Source organism: Tyto alba, unplaced genomic scaffold (assembly GCF_018691265.1).
Source record: "Tyto alba isolate M040663 unplaced genomic scaffold, T.alba_DEE_v4.0 Super-Scaffold_1, whole genome shotgun sequence".
Lineage (NCBI taxonomy): Eukaryota > Metazoa > Chordata > Aves > Strigiformes > Tytonidae > Tyto > Tyto alba.
In genome coordinates, this window is record NW_024881261.1 from 18,364,753 (window position 1) to 18,391,544 (window position 26,792).

The 26,792-nt window shown below is 38.6% G+C and overlaps 1 protein-coding gene across 1 annotated transcript; it reads left to right on the forward strand.

The window, feature by feature from the left end:
- The first annotated feature begins 895 nt into the window (after nt 1-895).
- Nucleotides 896-26,545, forward strand: KIF11 (kinesin family member 11). Its single transcript, XM_042787858.1, has 22 exons — nt 896-1,104; nt 4,389-4,521; nt 4,631-4,728; nt 4,811-4,889; nt 5,216-5,401; nt 5,486-5,610; nt 7,242-7,332; nt 7,635-7,877; nt 7,988-8,083; nt 9,209-9,297; nt 9,810-9,897; nt 10,684-10,872; nt 11,990-12,197; nt 12,473-12,645; nt 12,919-13,041; nt 14,036-14,194; nt 14,594-14,733; nt 15,342-15,621; nt 16,650-16,872; nt 17,121-17,275; nt 17,588-17,704; nt 19,804-26,545. Exons 1-22 carry the CDS (start codon nt 1,007-1,009, stop codon nt 19,927-19,929), a joined length of 3,219 nt encoding a protein of 1,072 aa, XP_042643792.1. The 5' UTR covers nt 896-1,006; the 3' UTR covers nt 19,930-26,545.
- Nucleotides 26,546-26,792: the final 247 nt, after the last annotated feature.

Genomic DNA, 26,792 nt, shown 5'->3' on the forward strand with positions numbered 1-26,792 from the left:
GGGTTGTTGATGAATTGCACCGGAGTCCAACTGCGCAGGGGGACCAGAGGCAGGCAGGGCCAGTGCAGAGGAATGGAAACCACCTGGCCAGGCAGTTCAGCAAATGCAAGGCAACAGGGCATCACCGACCAAGGGGGCAGCAGGGTGTCCTGCTGGGAACGCTGTGCCCTGCTGCATAAATAAAAATGTTTGATTTTGTTTTTTTTTTTAAACAGTCAAGGTAATGCTTGCACTCCACTAGTCATCAGTCAGGTGTTCTCTAATTTTGAATGCGACTTTTAAAGAAAACGTGGACAAACTGGAGAGCCAGCGGGAGGAGAAGAATGAATGGCCAGAGGACTTGGCCTGCGAGGGAGGATTACACGGGTGATGTGAATCTCCAAGGTCGGTAACTGAGGCGGGAAGTTCGGAAGCCCTCAGACGCACGGCGGCTCAGCGGCAGCTGCAGAGGCCTGCACGCTGCCGTGCGCATGCGCGGTAGGGCGGCCAAAAAAAAACCCACCAGCTGCCCGGCAGGTTGGAGATTGACATCAGGTAAAACGTCACAGCGGTGCGGTCGGCGCGGACCTTAGCGGACCAGCTCAGACGCTGTAACGGAAACGCGGCGTCCATTGCGGCGGGAGCCGTCACCCCGCGACCCGCCCGGCCGAATTCGCTTCCTCGCACTGCCGTGACGCCCGCGGCGGGGCCCGTCGTCGCTCGGTCACGTGACCGCGCCCGACTGGGCACTACCACCCCCAGCACACACCGCGCTCGCGGCGGGACCGGGGTGAGACCGCCCGCTTCCGTCACGGCCTTGCGTCACCACCAAAATTTGAACATCGGTCCCATGGTGCCCCGCGGGCTCCCGCTGATTGGCCGGCCCAGGGGGGAGGTGCGCGGTTCAAAATCGGCGCCGGAGCGTGCGCGCGCCCCCGGGCCGAGGTGAGCAGCGGGCGGTTGGCCCGAGTCCCGGTCACCTCGCAGCAGCACGGACCGCGCACCCCGGCTCGCGCCGAGGCCCGCCATGGCTTCTCTCAGCTCCCAGGGCGGCGGTTGCGGGGGCGGCGGCGGCGTTAGGAAGGAGGAGAAGGGCAAGAATATCCAGGTGGTGGTGCGGTGCAGGTAGGTGCGGCGGTTCCCCCCGCCCTGGGCGAGCGTTGGAGGTCGGCCCGCGGGGTGCTGGTGCAGCCCCTTCTCGTAGTTCCCCCGGGGACTTCGGCCTGAAGTGTTTGCCGCGGCGTCCCATGGAGCGCCGGGCGGGCCGAGGGGGGCTGCCGGGGCTGTGCAGCCCGCGGTTCTGCCCAACGGCCTCGGGGAAAGAGCTACGTGAGGTCTCCGGATATATCGCTTTCAAAGAGTCCGCCATTACCTCCCACCGGCTCTCGTTGCTGCGCTTTGTAATGCCTGTCCGGGGCATTGACTGTCCGCGCTGTGTGGCGGAGCCCTGTAGCCGGCGGAGATAATCGGCACTGCCGCAAAATTAACGCTGCCGTGAATAATCCCCTGCAATTTAAAAAAGCACAAAGTTGCAATTTCCTGACTTGATTCAGTGCACACCCAGTATGAAGCTATGTAGGAAGATTAAGAAGAGCTAAATGAGAGTATGACTGATGTTCAAGACACACAAAAAAATAGTCTGAATTTTTATCTTCTTTGAGCATCTGTGGGAAACTACTACGATTTAACAGCTAATAAAATTTTTGCAACACCCGCTTTCGTATATCTTTCGCATGCATTTGGTGATACAGACTCTGAATTCAGATGAAAAATTATGGGGTTCAACTTCTTAAGTAATAATGACCTTAGTTGATGAGATTAATTTATTTTTTGGTATGATATGGCAAACTTCATGTAACATAAAATTGGGTTCTTTTTGTAATTTTGAGGTGACTTTAAAGACTTGCTCACTTGCCAGATGTCAGATGTTCCCAAAAGTGTTTCTTTTTAAAACTGTAATGCTGCTAATGGGTTAAGAATGGTGTTCAACATACCTTTGGAAGCTTCTTTTGAGTCAGAACTGCAAATGTTAGCTTACATATTATTGTTAATAATGCCTTTTTGCCTTCACTATATCCTCATGCTTGCAAGTTCTACTTTTGTAGATGCACAACGAAAATAAAAATTTTAAGTGATTTTTCTCTTCTTTTTGCAACACAATTAAAAAGCTGCTGAAACAAATGCTAGGGGATTGGTGAAATTGTTGATATAAATCAAGGCTATTGCAAAAGAAGAATGACTTTATCGAAGCAATTGAGTTTGAAACACTCTCAATCACTTCCTTTTTCATCTGATTAGTCTCAATTATTCTGGAATAACTTCGCTAAGTATCTGTATATTTTAATTAAATATAGTGTTCAATATGACAATAGCATCAGGATTGTCTATGGTGTAGTGTCTTGCTTTTGTTGCAACTCCTAGACCAAGTACTAACCCCTAAAACTTTCTAGCATGTTCTTGCTTGTACAGCTTTTTTAATAGAGCTTCAGTGTGTTTGAGCTAGTAAATGTTCCTTCCGCTTTTCCTTTCTAATGCATCAGTCAGGTTCTACTTATCTTACAGATATGTAGATAGATCCAGTTGTCTTAAAGCTCAGACACGCCAGGTTTTAGAAGCAAATTAAGCAACACATTCACTATGCATTTGTAAAACATTAATTTGGACACTCAAAATGCATGCATTAGCATTGTTAATATAAATGTTAATGTGGTTCATACCTAAGGGAATGAACCTGTGATCAAATGTCACCATGGCATACTAGGTTGTTGCTTGTCTGGTGGCACATAGTGATGATCTGCAGGTATGCTCCAGCCTAGCTGAACTATTCCTCTAATCTCACAGTTGTGGGCTATCGTACCATTAAGGCTTCTGCATTTGACTGGTTCACTGTTACATCGCTACAGAGCAGAACATATTAATTGCTCAACCTTCTACTATTTTAAAGTCATAAAACCGAAGCTGTAACTTGCCCCCGGGAACAAGATTTTGGTGATCATCTGTTGTCACCAGTCAGTCTTGCACCAAAGTGTCTAGTGGTCTGTTTAGAATCTAACACTTCATCCTCAGTGCTATGTTGAGGAATAAATGTTAGCCACAAGTCAGGAAACTAGATATGACATGTACTTGTATCTTTTTATTTTTTTTTCCCTTATTACATTATCATTTAAAGATACAGCATCTGAAGTGCCTCTACTGTCAAGATGTTATAAGTTTGCTAAGGTTGTAGAAGTTCTATTTTTAAGCTGACTGTTCAGGTCAACTACATAAGTAGCGTGGACATTCAATGCAGTAGCACTACTAAATAAGTAATAAAATAGGATTTCATTCTTTTAGTTTTCAGCCCATGGTCATTTCCATTCTTTTTGAGAGAAATTATTACAAACATTCCTTCAAGGAAAATTGTGTGCATCAGGTTTAGCTTAGTGGTGAAACAAAATGCTCACTGTCAAGTTTCTAAGCTTTTATTGCACCTGTATTAAACTTTACTTAAAATTCAATCAGAGTGAAAAGGTATGTGGACCTTTGTTGGGAGAATGGCTCAGAGACAAGGGTCATGAGCCCACCGAGCAGTTGTACGATCAGAGCCTGTTCTAGGGGCTGATGCTGGGCCTCACTAGGGTTTGCCTGCAGCTGCTCGCAGCTGCTGATACATGAAGAATGTCAAGGACGCTTCGGCCTTGTGTACCATGGTGTGTCAAAAACAGGTTAAGAGGAATTAGAAATAGTGGCATGAGAAACTTAGTGTTATGAGAAGCTTGTGCTGTTAGCTAACTGCAAGTAGGTAGACCGTGCGAATACGACCTTTAGAGCTTAAGCTAATCAGCTAGTGACTAGTAGGCATAATAATTAGCATTGTCTGTATAAATATATGTACCCTGGACCAATAAATATATACATACGGTATATGATGCTCTATCACCCACATTGAATCTGTCTCGGCGTGTAGTTCCTCTGCGGCTCCGCAGACCTTTTTCCCCAAAAATTCAATGTTTTATCTCTTTTATGAAATTCTGTTCGCAAGTCACAAACTCTGTTCAAATACATCAGCATTATAAAGGCTCTGATATTGCTGTCTACTGTTCTGCTATTCATAGGTTCTATTAGTATTTCTGGTGTTTTAGTATAGTGTCATCAGTGCAAGAGGTAGGCTTCGTTGCTTGTGTAAATGAAAAATAAGGAAAGGAAATTTTTAAAGTTAATTAGTTTGATACACTATTGCCTTAACTTTCACGTATAAGTTCTTCCTTTCTTGAAGACTCTTATTTATAAAACTGTTTATTATGTTTAACCTTCCACCTCTCTGCAAGTGAACTATTCTGGATCCTTAAACTGGAGTAATATCACTGCTTTGTCAGCTTATATTCTTAGTAGTTATATCAATCCAATATTCTGAACTCCTGTCTTTTTAGGCCTTTTAATGCCTCAGAACGTAAAGGAAACTCCTATGCTGTTGTAGACTGTGATCAAGCAAGAAAGGAAGTTAGTGTCCGCACTGGTGGAGTGACAGATAAGACATCGAGAAAGACTTACACATTTGATATGGTAACTCCTTGTCAAGTTGGGGACTTCTAGAAACAAGCTAATATATTTCTCTAATATGGTCTGGTTATACATTATGTATAAATGGGATGTGTTGTCTTTGCTTCAACAGGTTTTTGGAGCTCAGGCAAAGCAGATTGATGTATACCGGAGTGTTGTGTGTCCCATTTTGGATGAAGTTATTACGGGCTACAACTGTACAGTGTTTGCGTAAGTAAGCCAGTAATTATTATTAGGAAATTTTATTCGAATATTGTTTTTTTCGTTACATTTTAATTTTTCATTCTCACAGTTATGGCCAAACTGGTACTGGTAAGACCTTCACAATGGAAGGGGAGCGGTCACCCAATGAGGAGTATACTTGGGAAGAGGTATATTTTCACTCCTGAGACTTCTATTGTCTGTACTATAGTTCAAAGTTAGAAATTGCAGAAGACTGAAGAAAACCTAAAGTTGATACCTTTTCAAATACTGAAGCTGACTTTCCTTAGATGTTTGTAAATTAACAAATGGTCTCATTCATTTATATGAAAATCAAAACTTTACATCTTCAATGCACACATGCAAATCTTCCATCTTTATATGAAAGATGATCTTTGTCCAAGGTATTATTGCTTATGTCAAATCAACTATTTAGCTGAAACTCTCAATCTATTTAAATGAATCTGTGTATTAAATACTTCACTTTAATTTATAGGATCCACTAGCAGGTATAATACCCCGTACATTGCATCAAATATTTGAAAAACTCACAGAGAATGGTACAGAATTTTCAGTGAAAGTCTCTCTTTTGGAAATATATAATGAGGAGCTATTTGATCTTCTGAATCCTACTCCTGATGTTGGAGAAAGATTGCAGATGTTTGATGACCCTCGAAACAAGGTTAGTGCTGTCTTTCAAAATTTGTCATCTTAAGGCTTTCAGGATTGTTGAGATGTATAACAAGCATGCATTATTTTCTAACAGAGGGGTGTAATTATTAAAGGCTTGGAAGAAATAACTGTACACAACAAAAATGAAGTCTACCAAATCCTGGAAAGGGGTGCAGCAAAAAGAACAACTGCAGCTACTTACATGAATGCATATTCCAGGTACAAATTTTCCCCATTTTATAAACTTTGTTTTGTTCCTGTTTCATTAAACAGTATCTTACCAAAGAAGTAGAATATGTTGAAGCTAGAGGGAACCTGGCATGATCTTAAGATTGTATATTGCATATTGCTGTTCAGAATGCCAAATGTGGGTTAGAAAGCCATAGTTAGAACTTCTTCCTTATCACATCCTGTGGGATGTAGCAGAATGTTCTTAATCTGACATCTAGAATACTGAAATATATTTATAACTCAAAGTTAGGAAGTTCATCTTTTCAAATCTTTCCATGCCTATGGAAACAGAAGACAGATGTCTGACAGATACGTAGCTGAAAGATGTTGTATGCGCTAGTATTAGATAAATATTCCCTGCAGCAGATATAGTACGTATTCAAAAAGGTTGTAGTCCTTTCATATTTGGAAGATGTTTAGCTTATATACCTCTGTGAGAGAGGTGGGTTGTCTTTGTGCTAGCTATGTGTGGTTTGGTTTAGTGCCTGTTGTGTTTACTAAATAAAAACATGGTGTGAGAGTCTCAAATATCCTTTTCTCTCCTCACCAGCAGTAGAAAATGGTGTATTAGCGTTTGTTACTGAAGCTGGAATTTCAAAATATTTCTAAGATCTGTTTTTCACACGTCAACACATGACCTTCTTTTTAAACCCCAGCTTCTGAAAACTTGCAAACAGGGGTGTGGAAGTTGAGGATAAGGTTGAGGGGGTTTTTTGCATGTCATTGCAGGCTACGTAATATGATTGCAGCTCATAGTCAGAAGCCAGTAGAGACACCCTAATCAAAAATATTGTTTCTTACAGATTTCTTATTCTTAAACTGCAGATGTAATATCTGTGTCACTGAATGAGTAGTGATTCAGTGTTGCAATAAGCAAGGAACACCCTGCTCATATCATTTTATATTAAAGATATACTGAGTACATCTGTCTGCTGGTGCAGGGGAATGGGTATTTGGCTACTGCAGATTAGAACACAACTAATTTAATCTGAAAGTACAAGGAATTTAGAGAATTCATTCTCTCTGAACTGTTGTTTTTATGCATGATCGAACTGGTGTAATTTGATGTCAATGGATTTCTGTATATGTCAGCTTCCTATTGTAAAAACTTATTGAAGGAATAAGCTCAAACTAAAATAATTTTAAACTGTACTATTATTTGAATGAGAATTGAATTTAGCTTCTAATTTTTCAGTATTGGATTCAGCTACTTGCTGATTTTCTTAGCCTGAAGAAAACTATATTTCTTAATATCACATTCTGTAAAACTGTTTTTAGTGTATTAACTTAAAAAAATATACAACCCAGTTTTCTTCTGTGAGTTGAGAACACACAAATGTAAACAAAAACGAAGTGTTTCTCTTGGTTTTGCTTGAAACAAGATAAAATTTACCAGAATTGAATGAGGCAAATGTTGTCTAGTATCACATTCATAATGAAGGCACCCAAAAATATACTTGGTAGAATAACTTTGTGTGTTGAAAACATGCAAGTCCCAATTAATGGGCAAAATGTATTCCCTAAAAAGAGCATGGATACCTAACTTGCAGCAGTGTCATGTAGCAAGCAGATTATTTGGCTTCAGTGGGATTTCTGCCTGAATCTGAATTCTTTTACAGCCGTTCCCACTCTGTGTTTTCTATTACCATCCATATGAAAGAAACAACAGTAGATGGAGAAGAACTTGTCAAAATTGGAAAGTTAAACTTGGTAAGTATTTGAACTGAATTTCACTGATGACATTCTTAAGGTAATGAGCTAGAATAATCCAACCTCATTCTCTTGAGAATCTAAGATTTTATTTTTTTTTCCTGATAAAAGTAAAAATTATCGCTTTTCATAAAGTGATATGAACTATATTTGTCACTCTGAGAAAAGTCTGTCCCATTTGACACCCCGATGTCTCCCGAACTATCATAAACTAGTTGGTGTGTTGTGTTCTACAATATTATGGGGCAAGTGTTCTTCAGGGTGATTTGAGACAGAAGCATGTCTTTCCTCTTATCTTTCAGGTTGATCTTGCAGGAAGTGAAAACATTGGTCGATCTGGTGCAGTTGACAAAAGAGCTCGTGAAGCTGGAAATATCAACCAGTCTCTTCTGACACTAGGAAGAGTTATTACTGCTCTCGTAGAAAGAGCGCCACATATTCCCTACAGGGAATCTAAACTCACAAGAATCCTTCAAGACTCTCTTGGGGGACGAACAAAAACATCAATAATTGCCACAGTTTCTCCTGCATCTATAAATCTTGAGGTAAATTTAAGTCTGAAAATCTATTCCAAAAATAGATACTATTTTTGCTAATGATACAAAATATGAGTTACCTCATCAGCTTAACCTAGTGTTACATCTGTTTATTGTAGGAAACATTGAGTACTCTGGAATATGCCCACAGAGCAAAGAACATCATGAACAAGCCTGAAATTAATCAGAAGCTAACAAAAAAAGCTCTTATTAAGGTAAGCTAGACATATGTCTTATGCTAGGTTTGATTCTGTTAACATACTTTTTGCTATGGAGTAATTACTAAGTTGTGGAGAAGCTATAACTAGTAGCAGTGCTTTTCTGAGGTGATTTTAATCACTGAATTGAAGCTTTCAAACTAAGCTGCTCTACTGGTACAGCATTAGTCACTTAGCAACAGTTGCAGTATCTGCAAAGACTAAAGCTGGATAGAGAGGGCTATTGCTACTAAGTATGACTGTGTATATGGATTACCTGTTGACAAGTTAGTGGAGAACCACTAAATGACACTATTAGCACTATTAGCTGCTGTATTAGCATATTCATTCCCTCAAAACTGTCTGAGTTGAAGTGAACTTGTCAGTATGAATGAAGAGGCAATGTAAGGTTGTTGGAGAATGGCTCAGAGACAAGGGTCATGAGCCCACCGAGCAGTTGTACGATCAGAGCCTGTTCTAGGGGCTGATGCTGGGCCTCGCTGATGCTGGGCCTCACTAGGGTTTGCCTGCAGCTGCTCGCAGCTGCTGATACATGAAGAATGTCAAGGACGCTTCGGCCTTGTGTACCATGGTGTGTCGAAAACAAGTTAAGAGGAATTAGAAATAGTGGCATGAGAAACTTAGTGTTATGAGAAGCTTGTGCTGTAAGCTAACTGCAAGTAGGTGGACCGTGCGAATACGACCTTTAGAGCTTAAGCCAATCAGCTAGTGACTAGTAGGCATAATAATTAGCATTGTCTGTATAAATATATGTACCCTAGACCAATAAAGGGATATGATACGATATATGATGCTCTGTCACCCACGTTGAATCCGTCTCGGCGTGTCGTTCCTCCGCGGCTCCGCATAAGGTAGCTGACTGCTACTAAAGAAACTGCAATTCCCCTTGTAAGTTGGTATATGCAACCAAGTACGATTCAAATGGAAGGTCTCAGTGTTCTATGTGTATCCAATGGTACGAATTTAAAAGGTGCTATACTGAACTTATTTGGAACAGAAATTAAGTATTTTGCTCCTGTGCTTATGCAAAACTTCCATTATCTTTGTTAAGTATCTTGAAGCTAAACCTTGAAAGCAAAGTAGAAATTTTCAGGTTTACGTGTGATTTATTTGTTTATGCAGGAATATACTGAAGAGATTGAACGTCTGAAGCGAGACCTTGCAGCTGCACGAGAAAAAAATGGAGTCTATATTTCCCTTGAAAACTATGAGTATGTCTTCAAAATTTGTATAAAATGACTTACAACAAATCTCAGATACTTGTACTTATACATAAATGCATTCAGATCTATTTTCACACCAGAAAATTGAAGATAGTCAGAAGAATATAACTGACTTGTCCACTTGTTCTTTAGAAATTAATTATTACACAAATAGAAGTCTAAAGAGTAGGTTTGCACTGCGGATCTTATTTATATGTGGAACTTACCATTAGCATAGCAGGGATGCAGATTTACACCATGCAGCCTTCCTTTCAGTGGAAGTTCATATAGGAGAAAAAATTATATAGTTTACTTCACTTTGTAAGAGGGCTAGTTTATGCAGAAAGTTTACAATAGAAAATTATCTTAAATCCTTTCTGCATTAAGTGATAATTACTTGCTTTCCATACAGAAGTTAACAATACTTATTTTTAAAAATTACTGAGTATGTAATATAAAAAACAGTAGATAATCTTGAAATCAGTTCTTGACTTTTTTGTTTGTTTTAATGCTTGCTTGAGAGCCCTTAATGGAAAGCTGACAGTTCAGGAAGAACAAATTGCAGAGTACATTGACAAAATCGGTGTCATGGAGGAAGAAGTGAAAAGAGTAAGTGACATTTCTCAACTCTGCCTTAAATCTGCTAAAAAAAAAAAAAACAACTGAAGAAGCCTTTGGGGAAGGAGGAAAAAAGTTTGAACAAAGAACAGTCTGAAGAGTTTTTGTTCTTAAAGTTCCCTAATTATTCAAGAGCAGAAGCTTTGTAATCCTTGAAGTTAAGAAGTTGAAATATATATGAAGTTGCAGGATGCAATATATATTTTTTTTAAAGCTGTTTTAATGTCTACCGCTTTACCTTTAATTTGCTTTGCTAGGTTTTTGGCAATATTCTTCTTGCAAAATGGTATCTTCTCAGTTGACAGATATCTGCTTAGAGGCAACGAATGGGGGGAGAGAGAGGAGAAGGTGATGAGCTCCCATTAACAAATTACACAGAAAACGGGAGCTTTCTCTTTAAAAGAAATGCATATATTAATTTGCTGGAATATGTAACCACTCTGTGCAATCAGCTTTACTGACTCTTCTTCATTCTGTTTGCTTAGGTTTGTTTAGTGGGATTTTTTTCTTGTGCTATAATTGTTTGGTCTTGTGGTTTGAGTGGGGAAGCAATGGATCATTACAGAGAAAATGGTGTTGATTTGTGATATATTCAGTGAATACAGAGACTATATGTATCTATAGTCTAGGCTTAAGACCTCTGAGCCTTATAGGTGAAACTACATTGGTAAATGACAACTTGCTTTTTTGTTTTGTGGCATAATTTGAGAGATGTAAAGTGGGACTGTTGAACTTATAAAAAGCACTGTTGTCCTATTTGTTTGTCTTCCACTTTAGATCACTGAACTATTCACAGTTAGTAAAAATGAACTTGAGCAGTGTAAAACAGATCTGAAAATCAAGGAGAAAGAACTGGAAGAAACACAGAAAGATCTGCAAAAAACCAGAGTTCATCTGGCTGAAGAAGAATATGTGGTTTCAGTTTTGGAAAACACCGAACAAAAACTTCATGGCACAGCTACCAAGGTTGTCGTGGTTCTTGCACCTAACTGTAACAGTAGCTTCCCATGTTTAGGAGTTTTGTGGGCTGCTCAAGGAAATCATTGTTGCTAAAGCATGATGCAACTTCAACAAAACTGAATTTAAGATGGATTAGCGCTCTATAAACTGTATTATGATGAAAAGCTACTTAAGATTGCAGGACTTTCTATGGGGTAGTATTGACAGTTGACTGCTAAAGATGCTGGTTAGTCTGGAGCTACCTTATCTTCAGGCCCGTTTGTCATGAGAGTTCCAGTGCTTTGGAGTATCTATTGTCAGGAGGTTTTTTGCAGAATAAGTAGTTTTCTTTACTAGAAGCTTATGGCTGGCCCTGCAAAAGACGAAGTTATATATAACTGGGGTAGAAAAATAGCAAAAAGCTTTGCAGACACGTGTGCAGTAATTTACACTCACTAAGTGAATAATGGCAACTGGTGCTCTGTTACCTCTATATTTTAGGGTATGGTTTTAATGTGCTTGTAAATTGGTCATAATTATTGAAAAAGACTTGATGTGAGGGGGGAGAGGATGTCCAGTTATTTAAACTGCAAAGTGATGAAACTTTTATCTTTAGTCAATGTGAAAATTCTTTTCTACTCAGATTCCTGTAAGGTTGGGAGGGGATGCCTAGTTTTTTACATGTGGGTTGTGGCGTGTTTGTGTGAGAGAAATGGGTATAGAAATTATTTATGCTGACTACAGAACCAAGAATATGCTCGAATTCTAAATTATTTATCGCAGAACTAGTACTGGAAACCTCTTGCTTGAGGTGAATGTATTTACTGTCATATCCTTCAAAAAAAGTTGAAGTGATCAGGAATTTTTTTCCATTACTATTCTGTGATAAATATCTTAATTCCTTAAATACTGAGTAGAGTCCTTTATTAATGCCTTAATTTCAAAGTAAGAACAAATGGTCTCTACTAGGTAACTTTTTCCTGTGTTCTAAGACTATAAATGACATAACACCAGGATTAAGAACAAATGTAATTTGACAATGTAATTTGACCTGTCTTTCTAGGGAGATAACTTCTCCTTTTAATTCCATTGCTTCTCCTTTTCTTGTTTAAAGACTGACTAAAATAACTTTCAAAAATTGTAGTTACTTAGTACAGTTGAAGAAACTACAAAAGATGTATCTGGTCTCCATGCAAAACTGGACCGTAAGAAGGCTGTAGATCAACACAATGCTATCATCCAAAATACGTTTGCAGGACAAATGAATGCTTTGTTCAACAAAATTCAAGATTCAGTTAGTGAAAACAGTTTGAAGCAGCAACAGATGTTGACATCTTACACAAATTTTATAGGTAAGTGTAATACCTGTATCAGTAAGTCATCTTGAATTTTTGCAACAGTAGTACCAAAGACCGTTTCCTAAAATGGATCTGTTTTAGTAAGCAGAAGAGGCTTTATTTTAGGTAATGTAATTATTGTAGTTGCACCAGCAATAATGTATCTGGGATGATCAACAGCCTTCCTGTGCTGTAAGAGGCAATAAGGTGATGAGCAATAAAAAGAATTCCTATCTTACAGTGGAACTTTATTTAAAAAAAGTTGTAACACTTCTTGGTTTCTTTCGTAGGTGACGTCCTGTCTGCCAGTTCTTCAGCAGCTAATATTCTTGCATCAGTTGTATCAGCCTCTTTTGCCTCTGTTAAAGAATTGGTGTCTACTGAAGTTTCTCACGTGTCTGAAAAAATAACACAACATGAGAATCTATCACTTGATTGTAAAGCTGAGCTGCTGAGATTAATTGTTAGTAAATTTACATACTCTTATGTTACTTGCATATACGAAACTTCTGTCAATCAAAGGGAGTTCTGTAAATATTGTATAGTTTTTTTGTGATGCTCTCTACCTGTCTTCCCTGCTTCCCCTCTCATGTCACCACTGCAAGCTGTAATGTACTTTATAGCAAATACTGTAATAACAGAGTACATGGATTTGTATATGGATAGCTTCTTCCAAATGTAGATGAACAGTCATATCCTGTTTTACTTTTTTCTTTTTCTTTGCCACTGTTCCTAGGAGGAACATACATCTGGATTAGGAAGATCATTAAATAGCTTGACACCAATGGTAGAATTTGTCTTGGGGCTAAACTGTCAGTTTCAGAGTAACATGAAGAAATATTCTGCTGTGGCTGACAAGGTAATGCACATAACTTGTCTCTGTGCTCTTATATTTAAGTTACAGATAACCCTTTGGTGGTTTTTCTGCAGTGTGTCAGTGTTTCCACTTCTGGTCTGGCCTTTTCTTCTTTATTCTATCCCATCAGTTCTACCTTTTAGCTCTTTCAGACTTCTTTTCCATTTCTGAGTGTGGTGTAATTGCTTGTTACTTGCATTGGCAGAACTGCTCATCTGAATGCCACAGAAGAATTGTAAAACGTGGATACTTAAAGCTATATGTAACAAATATTTGATAATATCCTTAATATAGTCTCTCCTGTATCTTAGAAATATAAAATAACCAACTTGGAAAAGTATTATCACTCCTAATTTCCCCTGCAGTCATACCAAAATTTTTCCATAGTCACTTTGATTCCTGGGGAATGTGATGCTTTATCTTGTTAACAATAACCATAAGTGCAGGTAACACTGCAATTAGAAAAAAAGTCCTTTGCTTCAATTTTTAGTTCTAGTCTATGCTGTCACGTTTATGTAGAACTGCAGCCTTACTCTTTCATTACTGTTTTTTCCATTTTGTCAAAACCTAATCTTTGTTCCTGGTGACCTGTTGCACTGACTGAAAAATTTTCCCCTTCTGTCAGTTACAACTTGTGTGTAATCAACTCCCCTTGTCAAAAGGCTTTTCAATGGTTTTCAGTCTTAGACAGCAAATAGTCCATGGCTGACCAGCTCTTCTGGCTTGCTCTTGCCTTAACCAAATACCTTATCTGTGTCTTCCTATTTTGTCTACTTCAGATGCCGAATTTTGTGTTTGGAAAAGCCCACACCAAGTTGCAGTCTGTAACTTCAGGTTGCTCTAAATGTTGTTTTCCACCTTTTATGCACAATACTTTATTAGTGCCTTTGACAATTTCCTTGGGGGTAGAGTTTCTTTCTATATAAATTATGCTAGGGAAAAGTATGCAGTTCTTACCTAAAGACAAATATCTAACTAATTAAAACTTTTTTTCAAGATGGAGGGTCATAAAAAGGAAATGGATACCTTCTTTGGAGATCTTTCTCTCAATCTGAAAAAATTACAGGAAGAAACAACCAGTGTTTTTGCTCAGCTTCAGAATGACTGTGACAATTTAAAAGAAGAAGTGGAAATGACGAGGTTGGCACATACAAAGGTATCCTTAGAGTAAGAAGAAATCCTAACACTGAGTGTGATTGCTTGCTTCGATTTAAACTCTTTGTAGGAGTAAGAACTTGTACTTGCTTCAGAAGAAATGTTAGGATGATAACTTGATGATCATAATTCTTTTCAGCCTTTGTTGGGCGACTTTAAGAAGCTTATGTAGGAAGGTAATGAAAAAAATTGATCCTTGATCTGAGCACGTCCAGTATATATGCGTTGACATATATCTCCAAAAGCAAAGTGCCTATATCTTCTCTATACAAAAATTGTACTTTCAGCTTCAGAGTGATGAAGCTCTTATTTGCTTCATTGATAATAAAATAATTCAAGTACCCTTTAAGAATGTTAAAAAGTGCAGATTAACAATGAAATGTATGATTGTTTTTAATAGAGCGCAGCTGAATTAATGTCATCACTGCAAAGCCAGCTTGACTTGTTTGCTCAGGAGACTCAGAAGAACTTAACAAATGTACTCGCAAAAAATGGAAGCTTGAAGACCACCATCGCTGCTGTGCAAGAAAACGTTCACCTGTAAGGAGCAGATTACTTTTGGTGTATACTGATGCAAGATAAAAGTGTGTATGAAGAAGACTATAAAATTAGATGCTCTTCATACTTATGTGCTTATAAAGTCTTCTGGACAAGACCTGTACGGTAGAGTTGAGTTCTGCTACAGAATGTAGATCATTGTTCACCTTTCCCCAGAGTAAAAGGTAGCTCTGCAAGGCTTTTCCTCAAACCTGTCTCTTGAGCATGTTGAAGACAAGAGAACATGGTTTTGGGAGCAGTATGCTGATGAACAGCTCTCAGTATGGCTGGACTTCAGAACTTCATACCATAAAGGCTTAGCTTGAAGTATAATAGTGTATCTATTGCAGCATGCTAAGGTCGTGCTGAAGTTGTTGGTTTTTAATTAGTGTTTGGGGTTTTTTTTTGTGGTGTGTGTGTTGGGTTTTTTTAAGGGGATTTAACAAACCTGCTGCTTCGAGTGCTGCAATTTGTGAGTTTACTAAATTGAGCAAAAACATTATAATTAACTGGTTTGATAAAACTGCACTACTTCACTGGTTCTCGTCTCAAATATTTCAAAATTTAGAATGTGTCAAAATCTCTGATCTCTTACAAATATGTTGTTGCAGGAAAACAACAGACCTAGTCAGCAGTACAACTTCCAATCACAGTAAATTTATTGCTTCTCTGGATAATTTCTCTCAAGAGCTCAGGATAATAAATGCTGAAAACAAGATGATGCTGGAAGAATCCACTGACCGCTGTCAACAACTTCTCAGCAATCTCAAAAATGTGTCTCAGGATACTGATAAATGGGGTGAACATACAACTGCTCAGATAGTTGACCTTACCAGTCGGCACCTATTGTTCCTCAATGATGAGAAACAGCAACTTCAGTATTTACAAAAGGTATGTATAATCTAATACAATATTCTGAGACAAACTTCTACAGTAGAATTTGTAAGGGAAAGAAGTTCTCACTTATAGTCAGAACAAAACTGTGTGTTTTCAATCACAGCAGACTTGTGTTACTCAAATAGATGCAATTAGGGGAAATCAAAAGTTTAATTTAAGAGGAAGACTTTGAACTTGAAGTGCTAATAACTTAAAAAATGGTGTCTTGATTAATCGCATGCAGCTGAATTTCATTTGTAGTTTGGGCTTTTTACATCATTTTGGTAGTATATATCTGTAATTCTGAAGCTTTATCTACCAGTGATGTCCCTGGGAGGTTTGCGCAGTGATCAAATACAGACTGTATTCTGGAGGATGCAAATGACTTTATTGGTCAGATGGATTAACATTATGGGAGAAATTGTTCCTTTAAGGTATCTGTTAGTTCTGGCCTCCTACCTGACAGTTTCTGATTTTTTTAATTCCCATCACAAACTTCACTTCCCACCCTACTTGTTTTATTGTTCTAATAGGTAATGAAATGAGCAAATCCAACTTTTTGTTAAGTTTCAGAAAAAAAAATTAACTGTTAAAAGCATTTATAGTCTGAAGACACACCTGTATCTGTTACACCTACTGAACACTTCAGGAGCTCCATTCCAATGGGAATGGCTAAAAATACATGTTCTCCTTCTTTTCCCCTACAAATGCATAAAGATTCTAGTGCTTGTAGGATTTTCATTTTAATATCCTAATTCTGTGTAGGGTTGTGCACAGAAACATGAGGAGTGGGATCTGAACCAGATGGCATCATCTTTATGAGTAGCTTTCTAAAATGATCATACTTTCTAAGAAACTGATTCTCTTCTGAAGATAGTTCTCAAAATGAGAGTTTAAAACTGGCTCTGAAACTTCTCAATTTGAGGTGTCTCAGTTGTTTCGTTTCAGGTCATGTCAGTAATCATGTAACACAGCTTAGAAAAGAGGCCACAACCTTATCTTTCCTGTTAACTTGGTGGGTTTTGTTGGTGTTTTGTTTTCAGAAAAATGAAGAAAGCTGTGATAAAGCAATAGCTGAAATTGCTAACCATATTGATAGACAAAAGGCTGCTGAGGAGAAGGTACTAGATAGCCTTCTTGATCAGATAAAGCTTGATCAGGAGAGACTTCTGGAGCAGAAGCTGGCACTTAATGAGGAAGCACAGCATGGACTGACTCGGGTTAATGGCTTCCTGCAAGAGGATCTTAAAGTGGATATTCCAACAGGTATTTCAAGTAGGTCAGGGACAGAATGGTCTTACAGAAAGCAATTTGAGTGGCAGAATTTGTAAGTGAAGGCTAATGGGGATGTAATATAACTAGCAGCCTTACACCTTTTTTAAGGTGCATGCAGAGAACGATGACTGAACAAAGCATGATTTCTGTATTGAGCTAATGTAAAACTGAGGATCTGTAATAAAGAAAATGCTCAGTGTTTAATAGTACCTTTCATTAGTGTATAATATTCGTTAAAGGTACAACTCCACAGAGAAGAGACTACTTCTATCCAGTCACACTTGTGAGAACAGAACCCCGGAAACTTCTGCTGGAGCAGTTAAGGCAAACACAACCAAAGCCTGATGCTGTGCTAAACAGCATGATAAAGGAGGTGGAGGACAGTGCAGATCAGGTATGTGTATGAATGGCAAATGAGGCTCTTCAATGAATATTTCACATCTTTAGGAGTTTTTTTCATGCCGTGTGGAGAGTTGACTAGAACTCCAGAGTTATTGCAGCCTTTGTGTTTTACAGGGTACTTGGAGTCATGTTTACTGAGCTTTTGACAAAAACAGTATTTTGAAAAAGAAGGCATTAGTAATTTAGAGACTTTAATTTCTTTTTTTAAAAATGAATGTGCTGTGTCTTAGATCTGATCATGCTCAGTACATTCACCTAGGAAATTCAGACATTAAATACACTTTTCTGAAAACTTCCATTTTAGGACCTGTTGGAAGAGGGAGAAGGGTTGCAAGAATCCATTGAAAGCCTTGCTAGCAACAAATCCTTAGTGGATACAAGTATATGCTGCCACGCAAACGGTGGCATTCCCTTTTTCCAGGTAACTTCCACAGATATTCCAAACACCTGTGTATTTAAGAGTGAGGGAGAAGGATTGTTCCATAGTAGTGCTGTAGTCTAAAGTCACTTACTGTCATTTAGTGTAGTCTCAACTTCTTTAAATCCTGTAGAACATGCTTTGTTACACTTGAGCTAAAATAACAGCAGATTCAAATAACAGTTAACAGCAGATAAAATAAAGCAAACTTCTGACAAGCTAGACAGACAGTAGAAAGCTCCTTAGCAAATAACCCTGCGTGAAAAAAAAACCTTGTCATAATTTACTAAACACATGTGTTTTAAGGGAAAAGTTGAAATTAAATGTGGTGTATTTTCCTAGAGGCCAAGCAGAAATATTAGCATTCTTGATTCTTCAATGATTTTTTTTTTACTTACTTCCTCTCTTGACCGTTTTGCTCTACCAATGTGGTTTCACCCCTCGCCTCTGCGAATCACGTATTTAAGAATTAAGAGAACCAACATTCAGTACAGAAAACAGTATACACATCAACATCAGAACAAAGAGAAGGCAAAACCAGACTGAAAGGAACTTCCCCACACCCAAATAAAACATAACTGACAAAATACTGAGACACAATACAGAACGTCCACCCATAGTCCCTTCACCACACCTGGAAAAAAACTTCCCCACAATTACAACTACAGACATGATAAAGATCATTCCACTAACGGAGTTCAGTCTGTATTTTGCTCATTACCTCTCCCAATTAATATCCTTATCAAATCGCAACCCTCTGCCCCACGTTGGGCGCCAAAAACTGTTGTGGTTTAGGCCTGGTTGGCAGCCAACCACAATGCAGCAGCTCTCTCTCCCTTCCCCTCCGGCAATGAGAAGGGACAGAGAGCCAGGCTTGGGGTCCGAGATAGGACTGGGATGGGGAAAAATTCCCCTTTATGATCACGAGCAAGAGGCAGACTCGTTAGGGGAAGAAAAAATAGAACATACATTTATTACAGACACTAACAACACATAACAGAGTAGGACAGTGAGAAGCATTGCCACATCTTGAGAACACCTTCACCCCACCCCTCCCTTCTTCCTGGGCTCAGCTCTGCTCCCGATATCTCTACCTCCTCCCCCAGTGGCGCAGGGGCAGGGAATGGGGGGTGCAGTCAGCGCTGCCGCTTCGCTTATCTTCGGTGAGGGGAGTGTCCGGAACTTGTTCCTCCTGCTCCATCGTGGTCCCCCTCTCACAGGAGACAGTCCTCCACAAATTTTCTCCAATATGAGTTCTTCCCATGGGCCGCAGCGTTCCCCACACTGCTCCATCATGGGTCACTAACTTTCTCTGACTGGATTTTCTCCCACGGCTGCAGCCCTTCCCGGGCTGCTCCGGCGTGGGACTCCCCCGCATGCTGCAATCCCCCCAGCACTGAATTACAGCAGCGGGGCTACCTTTTCCCACGAGACCCCGGCCTTCTTCAGGCACAGAACCTTGATCAGGTGAGCAGGAGCAACAGGCCATAAATCAATGTCTGCTCCACCGTAGATCTTCATGGGTGGCTGGGGGGGCCACCCTGCCGTCTCACCACAGGATACAGGGGGGTCTCTGCTCCGGCACACCTCCCCCCTCCTTTCTTCCTCCGTTCCTCCACTGACCTTGGTGTTCATGCAGCTGCAGCAACTCCTCCTCACAAGTCCGACTGCCCGTCACCACGTCCCTTCTTAAATACGTTATCGCAGAGGCACAGCTGATTGGCTCAATTTCCCAAACAGAAGTGGAGCTGACGTGGAGCTGGGGGAGCTTTGAGAAGCTTCTCACAGGGGGCCGCCCTGATAGCCCCCTCCCCTGCCACCAGAAAACTCCACCGCTCACTCAACCCAGGATATTATGTATCGGTGTAAACCCCTAGTGTATTAATCTTGGTTGCTGGGGGGTGTATTTACTTGTCATGGATCCCCCTTAAAAGTAGCTGCTGAACTTCAAGATGTCTACATCTAGTAAATGCATTAGGAACCTTTTTCAGGAGTTCTACCAACTTATTTTCTCAGAAGACTATATACTGCATTCTACATGAGCAAGTAGTCTTTAATTTATTTGTATTCTCTTAACATTGGGCATTTTCTTTAAATCCCAGCACAAAAGGAGTCACAAAAAGGATAAAGAGAACAAATCTGCAGCTACGGTGGAGAAGAACAAAATAGAGGATATGACAGAACAGTTTCTTCCCAAATCTAAGCCTCCTTTAAGATCACTGAACTAAGATATATCCACTGCAGGTCCCTGTTTTGAAATACTCATGTCTAATTGTCTACGGTGCCATAACTTTCTTTGGTTATTCTCAGTCTCTATACAGTGATATAATGATGCAAAGTTGGATCAGAAGATTGGCTTGCCAGATGTCCTGCCTTTGTCCTATTTTTATATTCTGTATCTTGCAAAGTATTGAAAAACTTTTTTTAAAAGAACGTGGATTATGGTGCTGTATGTTAAATAGACTTTTATGTTGTCAAGCAGGAGATCCTTTTCTGTTTCTCAGTAGACTTAGAGCGGAAGGGGATATGGAAAAATGTTTTATTGGCATTATCAGCTACAGGGTTTTTGAGTTATCTGTAAATAAGTGTTCTGGTTTTATACCTGCTTTTTAGTCTGATTCATGTTTCTACAAAGTTGATAGCTCGTTTTTAACTGGGATACTTCAAATAAATCATTGATACATGGAAAACAAATGTATAAGCCTGTCCCTCAGACTAAAACATGCTTACATGACTCATCTTTTATTACCAGATTTGATTTAGCTAAAACATTAGCAGCTCTGTCATAAGCCTTGTGCTGTTAAAAAAGGATGGTTCCCTCCCTTGTTTCATAATAGACTATAGCTTTATTTCAGCGCCTCTTCAGTATAGGAAAGCTAGTCTTATTGCTGGGTTTGTGGGGTTTTTTGTTTCATTTGTTTTGAATCCCACTGTTCTTATCTTCTTAACCTGCAGCTGTGATGTGTTGGCTTGGATATGATGTTGTCAGCCATAGCTTATGTATTGTAAATTGATAGCATTTCTTTTACAGTGTAGATATGTAACATTGAAACATGCAAACACAGTTACAAATGCAGCTCCTATGTTGTATAGTAACAGTAAATTTCCAGTAATTGACAGTAGCCAGTAATTTGACCAGCTGCTCTCTTCATGCGGCTTACCTGAGAATTTGAAGAAAACATCAGGCTGTAATGTACAAAAAAAGTAGATTAATAGTATTATGATGGGACTGGGGAATGCATTTGGAAGGCAGCCTTAATTTACATTGAAGCACTATTGGCTAATTTGAAAAACATGATTTAAGAGATTGTCCATTTTTCTATATCTTGCTTGCAGGCTTAGGTTGATCTTTCTTCAAATGAGTATTTCATAGATCTGTTTATCTTTGAGCAAGTGTGCCAACTAGATACACTTTGGACACAATTCAGACAGCACATTGCAGTCCTGCTGCTAGAGATGGACAAATGTAGTTTGAAGAATGCCTTTGAACTGATGCTCTGAACTCTAGCATGAGATAGAACATAGTTGTGTTTGTCTGAAACACTATCTTACCTCTTATTTATTCTCTCTCTCATGCCTCTGTTGGCAAGGCTTAATTGCTTTTTCTTAACAACCTGATAGGAGGAAGGAAAGCATTAGTTCCCTTTCAAATTAATAAGAAACACAAATATGGGGGGGGTTTTGTTTTGTTTTGTTTTTAATTTTTTGGGGGGGTGTTATGATATCTTGGTACCTAGCTTATATACCAAATGTTTCTACTGTTGTAAGGGACTTAGCACTGGAAGCTGCAGGACTGTCTCCTTCAGAAAGTGTTTGGTGTATAACTACAATTCAGCCAGAAGTGTTGATCCTATAGCTGTATTGGAATGGCCTAAGCCAAGTGGGAGAGGCTTGTGCAAGTCTGTCTTTCACCTTACTACTTGATTTCCCACATGCAGTTCACAGGATCAGTATGAACAAACTGGAGCAGCCAGTACCCGAGGAGGGTTGCATCCATAAAATCACACCAGAATCTGTACTTCCTGGCTTTATTGTTTTTGAAACTGTCTCCCCTACCAGGTACCAGGCAGAGGCTCCTTTCCTGGTAACTGAGAGTTATGTATGAGTTTCATGGATTGCTTGTATGCTCTCTCTTTGTCTAAAGTACCCCTCAGAGTCATGTTCTCTTTTGTTTGCAATACTGGTATGGCAGATCATTGTTTTACTGGCCTTGGTGTCTGGAGGTCACACCAGAAAGCTGAATAGGATGACAAATCCAGGTGCAGAACCTGACTTGGCTTCTTTCTCCCTTTCTCTTCTCCCACTAGATGGCTCTAACGCTAAAGTGTTACTCCAAAGCTCAAGTACTGGCCACTAACCAGGACTTAGAAATAAGCATTTTGCCAAGCTTTTTGTCAAGCATCTGTTAAAAGAACAAGTTTAAAAAACTAATCTCAAATTTATGCTTCTGCAAGGATAATTCTGTATTCAAGTTTGGGTGAGGGGTTGTTTTATGGAGAGCCACATTTTGGAAAAAGGTGATCCAACCTCTGTCTTGAGCTTCGCTGCAGGGCTAATAGACGCTCTTAGTAACTAAATTTTTGTCCTGACCTGCGCTCTGGTTTCCCTACCACATGGGCATTGCCTGAAGTAGAAGGCAACACCTTTTTTTTTTTTTTTTTTTATATATATTTTCTGATATATGATAGGGAAAAAAAAAAGGAGGGTAAGAAAAACAAAGCGTCAGTTGTTTCTTATACAAGGTCATTGGGTTTGCAGGTCTAACCTAGAGGGAAGAAGTATCATGGTCCAGGCTAGCTCATGTGGTCATTTGAATTTGTCTTCTTATAAGGCGTCCTTTATAAGAAAAGTAGGAAGCTATTTCTACAGAATAAATAACAAGGTCATACCCTGACTGAATTAGTCCATCTGAGCATGAGGGAAGGTTGTGGTGACTGAGGCTGTAGTATATAGCTGTGTTCTAATTAACCTGATGAGGTTTTTTTCAGGTTCTGGATTAGTGGCCAAGTAGGGTACATCTTGATTTAACAAAAAAAAAAAACAGGTAAGATGAATGTGATGTGGGGAAATTAAATGAGGAAAAATGAGTTTAAATGCAGGTAAAGGGGGACTGCAAAGAGAACAGAAAGAGGGCCATTGGAAGTACAGATAATTAGAGCCACCAGCTTGCTTTTCAAGTGAAAAATGATCTGTCAGGAGAAAGTGGAGGAAAGGAAACTTCCTGCTTCCTCCTGGAAATCAGGGAGCTGTGGCACTTGCTGCATCAAAGTTGTTGGGGGATGCAATCTTTTATTTGAAGAGAGGAAAGAAGACTTAAACTGACTAGCTGCTATTGATGGCTGGTTTTATTTTGGGTATCAAAAGCAATTGTGTGGGGCTAGAGGGGAGTGAGGAGAAGGTGTGTAGTTGCTAGGCTCTGCCTTTCTTTTTTCTGGCAGGTGTTAGTCACCATTGCAATCATCTGTTAAATGTGGGTACAGGGAACGAGGAAGCCTGTAACTCTTTGAGGTGATAAAAAAAATGCTAGAAGAAACTGGAAAAATAAAGTTTAACATTCCTTTTCTATCAAAAAGAGATAGAAGAGGAAAAATAAATAGTTCTAACATTCCAGAGCATTAAAAACAGGAAAAAAAAAAAAAAAAAAACAAATAAATTTTAAAATATATAGTTGGTAAATATATACTTTTTGAACAAGTGTTTACAACCATTTGACTATTATTTTTTTCTTTCCTCATTTGAAACTACTTTTTATGGTAGAGGGCAATGTTCTATAAACTGCATGCCCACCCACACAGTTACTTTATAAAGTTAAGTAACAATAAATCATGCTAGGCTTTGCATTAGTAGACTGTAAGTGACATAGTATTATATGTGAGATGTAGACCACCTAGCAAAGTAGGCTGTTCTTGTAGGTTGAATACAAATTCAATCCACAGCAGCATTGCTATACACAGTGCAGCAAAGTGAATGTTTAAATCTCTATGTTCAGAATACTTCTAAAATCATCTTTGGTTCTTTAGTAAAAGGTCAAGCTACTAAAAAAAGGACACATTATAGCTACACAAGTGCTCTTTAGACAGATAAAAAGGAGTAAATGCTTGATCCAGCAGTCTCATCAGGGAAGAAGTTAGAAACAAGCTGACGTTTTTACATGAGGTCTGAAAATTGTTCCCTATTTCCAGGTTTCTAAAATTTTGAGGAGACTGTCAGTTTTTAGGTGGCACAAAGTTTTAATTTTGTAAAACAGTGGAGCTTGACTGGATTGGTTTTTTGGTTTTGGTTTGTTTTTTTTTTTTTTTTTTTTTTTGTTGTTTGTTTTGGTTTTTGTTTTTTTTTCCCCAAAATATTAAACCTATGTTCCCTTGACTTCTTAGTTTTACTTTGCGACTCTTAGTCTGTTCATAACCTAAACATTGTATTTCAAATAATGAAGCACATGGCTAAAACTTTTGACCGGTGCATTTTCTTTATTAAAAATTACCAAAATGTAAGAATGAATAAACAGAAATATGACATAAATATGTTAGATTTTTTCAGATCTTTCCAGATGTAATGATCTACAGTTGTCGATAACATAAATATAGTTTTGACTATAATTTTATTCTGACAATGTCCAGAGCACAGAAGCTACTATGTGAAGATTTTTTTTTATGTGATAAGGAATGGTATTTTCATTGGCAGAAGGTATTTTTTTAAAATATCTTCTTTTTCTGCCTAACTAACACACAAGTTTTGCAAAGTGGAAAATAACAATTAGCAGGAAAGAAAGTGTGCTCTTTTAGCATTTATGACAAATAGTAAACCATACAGGTTAAATACATGGCAAGATCCTTTTCTTCCTCCCCAGTGATTCGAGTACTAAGAATGAATTATGTTCTTCAGAGGACCAATTTCCCCACTGCACAAGTCCAGTCTTACATGGGGCTAATTCTGCTACAGTCACTTTAGTATCAGTTAATAAAGGTGAAGGATCAGATTCTCTGTTCTCCACAGTACAGAGTTGTTAACGATGCTTAAAAACAAACAAAAAATCTAATGCCCTGTTTGGTCTCTGTGGCCAAAAGATTTCATGGTATTTAGAAAGGTTTCTCTAGGCAAGCCTGGAAGTTGTTTTCAACCCTAAATCTGTATGTTCTTTGACAGGAACTTCAAGTGTACCTAACTTCCCTGACTCTGTAAAATGACTTTGGGATCTTTCAGGATAGGTATGATACTACTGTTGTACTGTTAAAAGACTAGACTGTGTCAGTTGAAGCTAGCACTGATTGTAGTGGCCATCGTATCATGCCAATGTCCGTAGGCATAGTGTGTGTCACAGGAAGAGGAACCTTTCAAACCTCCAAAGGATGGCACAGATAGCCCCTGCCTTCTGGAACATAGCTTCATGCTGAATCTGAGCACCGCTACTCCCACTTTGGAAGTAGAAACTTGTAAACATGTTTCTGAGAGAGTGAATTCCAATTTTTGTTTTGTTTTTGACACAGAAAAACTTAAGTAGTCTCTGTCATATGTAAAGACTGTTTGGGGAGATTTTTTTTTTACATTTCAATTAGCATCCTCTAACACTCAAACCAAAACATAAGTGGCATTATGTTCAAAAGCTAAAGGAAACAAAATGATTCACTTGTAATTTGTTATACCATCCTCTATGACCTAATTAAAATATTACATTAATTTCAAAACCATTCAGCTGTAGACACATATTCAAATGGTTATAACATAATAATGATAAGTGCCAAAATTTTGCTTATTCACTACCAGTTTATTTTAGGAAACATAGTCCAGCAGGATGAACCTTGAATATACAGATTAATGCAAGGAAGGAAATTTTATGATGTCTGTTAGTTAATACAGAAGCCAATCTTATTAATCATGGATTTACAGAGGGCTGTTTTATTAGATGTTAACCATAGCTTATGTTGACAATTGATTTTCATTGTCGGACAACTAAATTTATTATTTGTAATAAGATAAAGATAATTAAATTGACTTTAGAAAGGTTACTATCATAAATGTTGGTACCTGTGAATAGCAAACACAGAACTGCTTTGGCAGCGAAAGTTCAGTTAAGTGATAGGTGCTTTCTTTCCATTACATTTATTAGTCCCTGAACATTTTTCGTCTACATTTTATTTTCCAGAGTTTATACCTATTGCTGTGAAAAACTGCTTGGGTTGAAGCCTCACTTTCAGTTTATTTTCTTTCAATAAAACAGGATCAAAACATTTTTACAGTTAAAGAAGTAAAACAAAAAATAAAGCAGTAAGTGTAAATGTTTGATGCAATGAAGTTTTGTCCTGTTATTTCTCAGATTTGTCATTAAATTATTCAGAATAGTATGTTGAAAAATGTTGGTTCTGCAATAAAATCTGACTGAGGGGAGTTTAAGTATTAAAAGGAGTAATTATTAAGGAAGTTAATTTTCACCTTGTAAAAATTGAGTACTTAGAACTTATTTAATCTTTTTAAATTGTATTGTTTTTATTATATATACATATATCTCCATCCATTTGGGTACAATCTTTTGAAAATCTGGAGGAATACAGCAAATGATAAAGACTTTGGAAAAGCACCTAAAGTAGCATCTTCAAACCTAGTGCATTCCCGAGCTTTGGCAACATGTGAACTATCCAGTACAAAAGTAATTCTATCAGAGCTCTCATAATATATTTTTACTGTAATATTAATTTTTGTTTTTTACAGGCTTGTAACTTGTCGTTGCTTATTTGGTGTTTTGGACCAATCGTGAAAGAGGGAGTACTTCTGGAAGACTGTTTTAAACTGTGGTGTAAGACTGAATATTTGATGTTTTGGTTCTTTAATTAAATACACTTGGCTGCAGGATCTCTGTATTATTAGAGCTAATTGTAATTAGTTCTTTCATGGTTTTGCAGCCTGTGGAAAGAAAGGTTAGTTAGATGGTGGAGTACAGAGGAAATGAGCAGCTCATCATAAGAAGTACAGCTTACCAGAGATGCCAGGTTGCTGGTTGCTGGGCTGCAACATGGATGCCAACCCAGCATGTCTGTTATGCTCGGTTTATAACACGGCAAATCAGCTTAGTGCCCAGAGCAAAAAAGCACTGAAATTC